The sequence below is a fragment of the Juglans microcarpa x Juglans regia genome, chromosome 1S, assembly GCF_004785595.1.
Source record: "Juglans microcarpa x Juglans regia isolate MS1-56 chromosome 1S, Jm3101_v1.0, whole genome shotgun sequence".
NCBI lineage: Eukaryota > Viridiplantae > Streptophyta > Magnoliopsida > Fagales > Juglandaceae > Juglans > Juglans microcarpa x Juglans regia.
In genome coordinates, this window is record NC_054595.1 from 12,269,305 (window position 1) to 12,279,165 (window position 9,861).

General features: G+C 39.4%; 1 protein-coding gene across 1 annotated transcript in view; it reads right to left on the reverse strand.

Moving 5' to 3' along the window:
• The window catches only part of LOC121246054, a 28,764-nt gene extending 20,144 nt beyond the window's left edge, over window positions 1-8,620 (reverse strand). The window contains exons 1-2 of the mRNA XM_041144038.1: window positions 8,417-8,620; window positions 7,503-7,612 (exon numbers count right to left, since the gene is read on the reverse strand). Coding sequence (XP_040999972.1) covers window positions 7,503-7,612; window positions 8,417-8,519 — 213 coding nt within the window. The 5' untranslated portion in view covers window positions 8,520-8,620. The remainder of the gene's footprint in view (window positions 1-7,502; window positions 7,613-8,416) is intronic.
• Between the last annotated feature and the right edge of the window lie 1,241 nt (window positions 8,621-9,861).

Sequence of the window (9,861 nt, forward strand, 5' to 3'; positions counted from 1 at the left end):
ACGGGTTAGACCGAAAGGGAGGGGGAAGTTAAGTTTTAATGAAGTCTAAGATTGTATCGTGGAATGTACGGGGTCTCAATGATAGTAATAAATGTCTTCGTATCAAAGCTTTATTGAGATCGTGGAAGGGTGATGTGATATGTTTGTAAGAAACAAAGTTGGGTTTTATTGATAGAAGATTGGTGCGTAGTATATGGGGATGCTCGTATGTAGGTTGGTCCTATTTGGCCTCTCAGGGAGCATCAGGTGGTGTGTTATTAATGTGGGATAAAGGAGTAGTTGAGGCGATTGAGGAGTGTGTTGGGGAGTTCTCGGTTTCGGTGTTATTCAAAAATGTGAGCGATGGGTGGGATTGGGCTTTTGCAGGGTCCTATGGTCCCAATATGGATAGAGATAGGCGAAGGTTGTGAGAGGAGTTGGTGGGAATTTACTCTTTATGGAATGTGCCGTAGTTTATGGGGGTGATTTTAACATTACTCGTTTTTCTAGTGAACGATCGGGGCATCATCGGCACACTTTAGCTATGTCGGAATTCTCTGAGTTCATCTTTGATTTGGACCTTATGGACCTTCCCTTGGTGGGTGGTGAGTACACATGGTCTAACGGCCATGTTTGGTCGAAATTGAATAGATTCCTTGTCTCGCCATTATGGGAAGCCCACTATCCAGAAGTAAGTCAGAAAAGGTTAGCTCGAGTCAGTTCAGACCATTTTCCCATTCTCTTAGATTGTGGGGGCATTCACGAGAGTCGCCGGTATTTCAAGTTTGAGAATATGTGGCTTAAAGTGAACGGGTTTGTAGAGTTGGTGAGTACTTGGTGGGCATCGTACCAGTTTAGTGGCACTCCGAGTTTCATTCTTGTAGGTAAGCTGAAGGCTCTAAAACAAGATCTGAAGAAGTGGAACTTGGAAGTATTTGGTCACATTGACAATCAAAAGTCCACTTTGTTGGAGGAATTGCAAGAGCTAGAGGGTAAGGAATCATTGGGAGGGGCCTCTGAGGAGGAGTTATTGAGGAAAGTCACGGTTGTGTCAGAGTTGGAAAGGGTTTTATTGGCAGAGGAGACATCATGGCGTAAAAAATCCAGAGCCCTTTGGTTGAAAGAGGGTGATAGGTGTACGAAGTTTTTTCACAAAGTGGCTAATTCTCATCGACGTAACAATGCGATTGAGTCACTTCATTCAGGTACTCAGGTGCTATCCTCTCCCACTGAACTAGAAAGTCATATTGCACAATATTATGAGACACTTCTCACCAAATCGGTATCTTGGAGGCCGAAACTTGATGATTTATCGTTTAAGGCAATTGATCCGCAACTTGTCAGTGTGTTGGAGAGACCTTTCGATGAAGATGAGATTTTCAAGGTCATCTCTAGTATGGCTAAGGACAAAGCGCCGGGTCTGGATGGTTTCTCAATGGGTTTCTTCCAAACTTGTTGGGATGTGGTGAAAGGTGATGTCATGTGGGTGTTCAGTGAATTTCACGCTTTTAAAAAGTTTGAGAAATCACTTAACGCGACCTTTATTGCACTCATTCCCAAGAAACATGGGACTTCGTGTATTGAGGATTTTCATCCAATAAGTTTGGTTAGTAGTGTCTATAAGATTATACCAAAGGTTCTTGCTAACCGGCTTAGTCCAATGTTGGAAAATATTATTTCCAAGCCTCAGAATGCTTTTATTCGAGGAAGACATATACTTGATTCGGTGCTCATTGCAAATGAGAGCCTAGATGCTAGATTGCGGGAGGGAAGTCCAGGTATTCTTTGCAAGTTAGACATGGAGAAGGCCTATGATCATGTGAACTGGGAATTCCTTTTGTATTTGCTCAAGAGGTGTGGTTTTGGAGATAGGTGGATTTCTTGGATGCGTCATTGTATTTCATCGGCTCGGTTTTCTGTGCTAGTTAACGGCACTCCTGCTGGTTTTTTTGATAGTTTGAGGGGTTTACGGCAGGGTGATCCGTTATCTCCTCTTCTTTTTGTTATAGTTATGGAGGCGTTGAGTAGGATGGTGCAGGCTACTGTTGATGGGGGTTTTTTATCTGGTTTTCAGGTTGGAAATGGCTCTGGCAGCCCCTTGTATCATTTCTCATCTCCTATTCACAGATGACACTCTGATTTTCTGTGAAACGGATAGGAGTCAGGTCCAAACTCTACGTGCATTATTACTTTGCTTTGAAGCAGTATCAGGGCTTAAGGTCAATCTTGGCAAATCTGAGATGGTTCCTGTGGGTGTGGTTCCTAATATACGTAGTCTAGCAAGTCTTCTGGATTGTAGTGTGTCCTCTTTCCCAATGAAATATTTGGGCCTTCCGTTAGGCGCAACTTTCAAGAGTAGAACAATATGGAATGGGGTGATAGAAAAGATAGAGAAAATGTTGGCTGGATGGAAAAGGGTGTATTTATCGAAAGGGAGTCGTCTCACTCTTATCAAGAGCACCCTCACTAACCTTCTCACTTATTTTTTATCTCTTTTTCCTATGCCTGCAGGGGTGGCGAATAGGATTGAGAAACTTTTCAAGGCTTTTTTATGGGGAGGCATATGGGAGGAGAAGAAATTTCATTTGGTTAATTGGAAGATAGTACGTGCCCCAGTTGTGAATGGGGGGTTGGGTGTATGTAATTTGAGAACTTTTAATAAAGCGTTATTGGAGAAATGGCTTTGGAGATATCATTTGGAAGGGGGATCTCTGTGGAAAGAAACTATAGATGCTAGATATGGCGTTGCTTGGGGTGGTTGGTGTTCCAAAGAAGTGAGAGGGGGGCATGGAGTGGGGCTATGGAAGTTTATAAGGAAGGGGTGGACAAGCTTCATAAATCATATTCGCTTTGTCACAGGGGAGGGCAACCGTATCAGTTTTTGGCGGGACGTGTGGTGTGGAGATCAGGCATTGGAAAGGGTGTTTCTGGCTTTATATCGTATTGCAGTTAACAAGGAGGCTTCAGTGGCGGATGTGCGGTTATCTGCTCATGGTTCGCATCAATGGAATATTCTGTTTAATAGGGATATTCATGATTGGGAATTATCTATGGTTTCAGACTTTTTTAGCTTGCTACACTCCTTGGGGACTTCTATGGCACAGCATAACAGTTTGAAATGGAGGTTTCAGGATCACAAGAAATGCACCGTAAAGGCGTATTATAAACTCTTGATTGCACAGGATCACACCCCTTTTCCTTGGAAGAACATTTGGAGGTCTCGTGTACCCTCTAGAGTTGCTTTCTTTGTTTGGAATGCCACCTTGGGAAGATCTTGACCACGGACAACTTGAGGAAGAGAGGATGTGTAATGTTAGATTGGTGTTACATGTGTAAAAAGAATGGGGAATCGATAGATCATCTTTTATTACATTGTGACGTAGCAAGGGGGTTGTGGGATGAGATTTTTAGAAAGGTTGGTGTGGCTTGGGTAATGCCTATGAGGGTGGTGGATTTGATGGCTTGTTGGAGAAAATTGCAGGGCAATCCTCAAGTGGCAGCAGTTTGGAGAATGATTCCGTTGTGTATCATGTGGTGTATTTGGACGGAAAGGAATGCGCGCTGTTTTGAAGACAAGGAACAAACAATGGTGGAGCTGAAGAATTTTTTTCTACATACTTTATTGCTTTGGTTTTCAGCTATTGTATTAAATGGGGGTGACATTCATGAATTTCTATCCTTAGTTCATCGCTCTTAGAATGTATTTAGGAGTTCTATTGTATACTTCATGTGTACATGGCACATGCCTATTTCATTCACATCAATAAAGTTTATCCTTACTTATCAAAAAAAAAAAGAAGAACCAATAGACGCTCTACAAGCTCCCACGACATATGCTAAACATTCCATCAATGGAGATGAACTTAGTGACCCTACTACTACTCTCTATGATCCTCCACCATTGGGCATTTTCTTTTTTGAGCTCTAAGAGCTTCTTATCACTACGTATCTTCCGACACAAACCCATCAAACAAAACCATAACCAATAACACCCCAGAAAACGAGAAAACTGGAAGAGAGGAACGAAGAAAATAAGATTAAAAAGTAAAGAGAAATGAATAAAAAAAAAAGGAACACGAATCAAGTAAGCAAAGAAAGATCAAGGATTATCCTCGGCGAGAAGCGCCTGGGATGGAAGATGAAAGGTCATACCCCAAGAGAGAGAGATTATGTATTTTTATATATTAATATAAAATGTCAATCTTTTAATGTTGTGACTTTCTCTCCGTACACTTTTTCTCATCTCTTATGTTACATCGATTGTTTTACGGCCGGTGATTCTTTAGCATTGTTCGGTCGATATTAGGAGGTGTAATCTTGTAAGGATGGAATGCTCGAAGGTAGTCCAGTTTGAGACAAAGATATTTGAGATTTCATTTGCAGGAAGTTGAGCATTGCGCATCATAGATAGAGGAAGGAAGGTGATTAAAGAGCTAGTACTCAGTATTCCAACAGTGAACTGGGTTGTGCAGACTTTAGATGAATGCTCTCGTTCGAAAGGTAATAAGGAATTTATCGGAACATCAAGCCTAGCCAGTAGTGCTTACATAGCACAAAGGTCCTCTAACGAATATGGTCGATACCTGACCATAGTAGAGTACAGAGGTGGAGGAAGGAGAAGCCTCATCATCATCCTTGAAGAAGGGGATTGTAAATGTTGGAGGAAGATGGCAATGGAGCGTCGTGCATTGTATGGTAGCGTGGGAAAAAATGGTTGAGAAAGATTAGAAGGGGGTTGTTTCTCTCAAACAACAACTATGCACAAAAGCTCCGAGTGTGGGAGTTGCCCCTAATCATACGCCAATGCAGTCACTTGTTCAACACCAGCCATTAAAGGAGTCACCCAGAAAATAGAGGAGATGAGAAGTGTAGGGTTGCCAAACAAGGGAACAAAGGGCAGTATGGATATTTCGAAGGAGATAGAGTTACTGTTAAGGAGAAGAGTAGAGAGAAGATTGCTAATGCGCCGAAAGCCAAAGGTAGTTATGCAGGAAAGGATGGAGTTTTTCTGTTTATGGGGCGAGGTGCAGAGAAAATTTCCATTCTAAGTATCAAAGACGAACTATTTGAAATGAGGAAGCGGATGAATGGTTTAATCCACAAAATAAACTAGGATACAGGCCTGGGCTAGAGACAGGGAAGACAAGCCTGTTACGCTAGGTCCAAGGGGGCTCAGGAAAGTAAATTGGGCACAAGAGAAGGGAGGGCTACGTGGGATGAGAAAGGGAAAATGAAGCTTAAGGACCCAACATGCCATCCGGCCCAGAGATGGAGGGTCAAAATGACAGGTCACTCGATTTTCAAAATCGGATCGTCTTCTAGAGCTACAACCATACTACCGGAGACAACGTTACTCTGATTGAGGACATCATGATACTCTGGTAGCTGACATCCAGGCAGCCGTGGTGGAGGCCCCGGTGCCGGTGACAAGAACAAGAGATACGAAGCTCATTTCTAAAGCAAAAGTGTCCGGCCGGCATGTAGAAATCGAAGGTATAAGGAGCCTATGTTGTAAAGAGTGTATTATGGGGGAAGAATCTCCAGACCAAGAGTTGGTAGTGGTTGATTCAGCTGGGGCTCAGGGAGAGTATTTGAAGATGGTGTATCCTGACCCAGACTAGTTGGGGGAGGCACAAGCAAGTCCTTTTCTCAATGCAGTTGTTCACTGGGAAGAACCTGCTCCACTGGCTTCTATCCACCCAAGCAACAGCAGCAACATTCAGGCCTCAGATTGGGCATTACATAAGGCAAAGGAGATTCAACATTGTGTGGGAATCTTGTGTGACGATTTTGAGGACCAATTCATAGCTCTCCTTGTAGCAATAAAGGCTAGACAGTCTCATCTTAGCTCGCCTAGCTAGCTCAATTCTAATAAGAAGAGAGCTAGAGAATTAAAAAGGCTTGATTGGACAGTCAATTATGGAGCCAGTGAGAAGAGCTCTAATCGTAGAAGACCGAAGGGAAGGGCAATGGAGGTTGTTTTATGAAACTAAAAATTGTTTCATGGAATGTAAGGGGGCCGAATGGGAAGAGAAAGTGCCTCAAAGTTAGAAACATGCTACGTAAATGGAGAGTGAACATCATATATTTGCAAGAAACGAAATTGGAATTTATTCCCCTTTGCATTACAAGGTGTTTATGGGGTTCTCATCAAGTGGGGTGGCATTGCTTACCATCCCAAGGGGGCTCGGGTGGCATCTTAGTGATGGGGGATAAAAGACTGGTGGAAATGATGGAGGAATGTTCGGGGGATTTTATGGTGGCTTGTTTGTTTAAGAATGTTGTAGACGGATTTTCGATGGGCTTTCGTCGGAGTATATGGCCCAAATATAGATCGTACTAGAAGTTTATTATGGGATGAGTTGGCAGGACTAAGTAGCATATGGGATTTACTTTGGTGTATTGGTGGGGATTTTAACGTCACTCGCTTCCCGAGTGAAAGGTTGGGTGACTCTAGTTTTAACCTAGCTATGGTCGATTTCTCTACTTTTATTTATGAACATGATTTAGTGGATATTCCTCTTGCAGGTGGCTCTTTCACTTGGTCTAGCAACCGAGAACTCCCCTCTTGGTCAAGGATCAATAGATATCTAGTATCACCGGAATGGCAAGCACACTATCGGGATCTCATTCAAAAGCGACTCCCAAGGTTGTGTTCATATCACTTTCCTATCCTCCTTGATTGTGGAGGTCTCCGTGGAGGCCCAAGGTACTTCAAGTTTGAGAATATGTGGTTGAAGTCAGAAGGATTTTTTGACAAAGTATTACAGTGGTGGTCTCTCTTCTTCCTCACTGTGTATTGGTAGTGGTCATGGGTACCCTTCATAGCCTCGGAATAGCCATGAACTTCTTTTCTCCTTTTACAATCCAAGTCAAGTCCATTATCCTATACCCTTTGTGTAACACCCCACATCTATGGGAATGGGATCACAAATTGCCTAGGAGGAAGAAGTTCATGACATTTATAATAATTCTGATGGTGCTTCAATTATAACCTTGACTAGTTGTTTTGGAGAATAAGCCTAGATGCAACTTGTGTTTTTCTTGGGACATTACAATTTGAAACCTTAAAACCATAAAATCTCCAACCTTCAAATCCCAAATCATCCCTTTAAACATCCTTAAAATCAAAACTTATATTGCAAACACAAATTGTCACAAGTAGTTTCCCCAGTTTCCAGCTTTTTTCCTCCATCAAGATTCAAATCATACCGAGGTTTATCACAAGCATAGGTAGACAATTCCCTCAACCTAAGAGGCAGATCTATCAACTTTAGAAATCATGAGGGTTCAAGTCTCTCTATCCCCAAATAAAAAAGGCCAAGTTGGCTCCATAATTATTTATCTGATCTGCTCTTTTCTTATAATTAGAGGTTTAAAATTCATTAGTTTCTGGCTGATTTTACTTTTTTGCAAATGGAGCTGATTGGGATGTTTTCCCTTATTTTTTCTCATATGACAGGCAGCTAACAACCCTAAAACAGAATCTCCTAACAATCTAACAAGGCAGTACGGAGTAAAACCTTTTGAATAATTTTCACGAGTCCACATAATCGCTCCTGAAGTTCTGGCATCTTTCCACCATAGTCAACCAGTACAGCTGCCCTCATACCAGTACACAAGGCCAGTATATCTGCAGAAAATATTCCAAAATCACAATTCATATGCATAAAAAGAAATTAGTCAAAATTATAAATTACTCGAAGACAGTGCATCCTTTTAAAAAAAAGATAAAAGGTTCCCCAGGTTCCCCAATTACATACACTCGAGCAATAACGGTATACAAGTGAAAGAGTCAATAGCTTGTAATACATAAAAATGGTCACTGTCTGAGATGAAAACAGTGCATACTCACTGCAAACTATGTGAATTTCTCACAAACATAACAATTCACATCTATGGAATATAACATTCACCATAAAGGAAAAGAAACTAAAACTCGGATCATAGGGCACGTTTGGCTTGGAAAAATGATTAAGGTGGGGTTTGGATAGTGAGATAAGATGAGATGATTTTAGATGAAAGTTGAATAAAATATTGATACAATATTATTTTTTGATATTATTATTATTTTGGTATTTGAACAAGTTAAATTATTTATTATATTTTGTGTAAGAATTTTGAAAAAGTTGTAATGATAAGATGAGATTTTTTTATATCTAAAACTAGAGCGTTTTCATTTTCCAGAACCACTCATTTTTACACGAATTTCTATTCATTAACGAAAGGAAATCTATAGCATCTACACTACTTGGACTACTAGGAAATCCAAAACTCCCCCACAATTGAGTACGATAAAACTGCTTGGCTTAGTTGTGAACGGGCTTTCAAATTTTGCAAGCTAAAAAAAACCAATGTAGCAGTTTCATTGCTCAAAAGACTAAAAAAAAGGGAGCAATTTAAGAAAAAAATTAAAAGAAACTGAATTGAAAAGGACCAATTTCGAGTCGGCGCTTGGATGGAAATTTGAGACGCCATTTGAGGAGAGAGAGAGAGGAGTCCAACACCTTCAGGGCTTCATCCATTTCGGCTACCTCCATTTCACAAGAACAAGAAATTTTCTCCCACTACGACGTATGACCCAATTTCATCCCATTGCCTCTCTCTCTTATTTTATTTTTGGGCAATTCCACGGTACGAAGAATAAAATAAATTAATAGTTAATCTAAAATATTGAATTCCGTTTCGATGATGCTTCAAGTTGAAGTACTGAAAGAGAATATTTTGATATTGATATATTTTGGTGTGTCTTTTTAAGATAGTCTATATATAGATATTATATATCTATAAAATTATATTTTAAAATAATATCAATACAAGTCTTAAAAATATACTTATTTAAAAAATTCAATAATATTTCTAAGTCGTAATTAGTTCTCAATCACATTGTTAAAAAAATTGATATAAAAAATACTAAAAAAAATAAATATCTTCATAAAAAAACACAGTACATATACACTGCTATGGGCCCCTTTTGGCAATCTGTTGTTTTTGATTACCTTATAAAGATCATCAGGTCTAATTGCCTTTCTCGCCCATTTACTTTCTTTCAATTTCATGTATTAATATTTTTTAAGTATTTATTTCTTTTCTATTGAGTTGTAAGAGCTTTATTAACTTGCTTGTACAGGAAATGGTGCATATATATGTGATGAAAAGGGTTGAAGCATTTACAAGTTTGCCATTTTCTTTTTAGAATATTTTCCAAATTTTAATTTAGCCCAATTTCGAACCGGAATATGTGTTCCGGCCGAAACATCGGAATTCGGCCAGAATGGATTGGAACGGTCAGAATTTGAGCCGAAACAGAACAACCCATCACACCTTGCCAATTATTGTTTCAGCAAGGAAAATTCCAACCGGAACGGAATGGTTTTTAAAACCTTGGTTAGTCCACCCATTGGGCTGTTACATTGATTTTTAAATATGGGCGGATATTTGCCAACATCTAGACTATGGACCGTTTGGATATAGAAACGGTTCCATTTCATCTCATCTCATTTTTATCATTACAATTTTTTCAAATTTTCACACAAATTATAATAAACAATTCAACGTTTTTAAATCTAAAAAAATAATAATATTAAAAAATAATATTCTGACAATATTTTATTCAACTTTCAACTTCCATTTAAAATCATCTTATCTCATCTCACTATCCAAATGGGGCCTATCTCGACTATCTAGTTGTTTGGATATTGAGATGGTTTCATCTCATCTCATTTCATTTAATTTCATCACATATATTTTAACATCTAAATATCACTCGAATATACACTTTTTCAATTTTAAATTTTTAACTTTTTATCTAATCATTACAATTTTTCCAAACTTCCAAACAAAACATAAAAACATTCAATTTTTTCAAATACAAAACAAAAC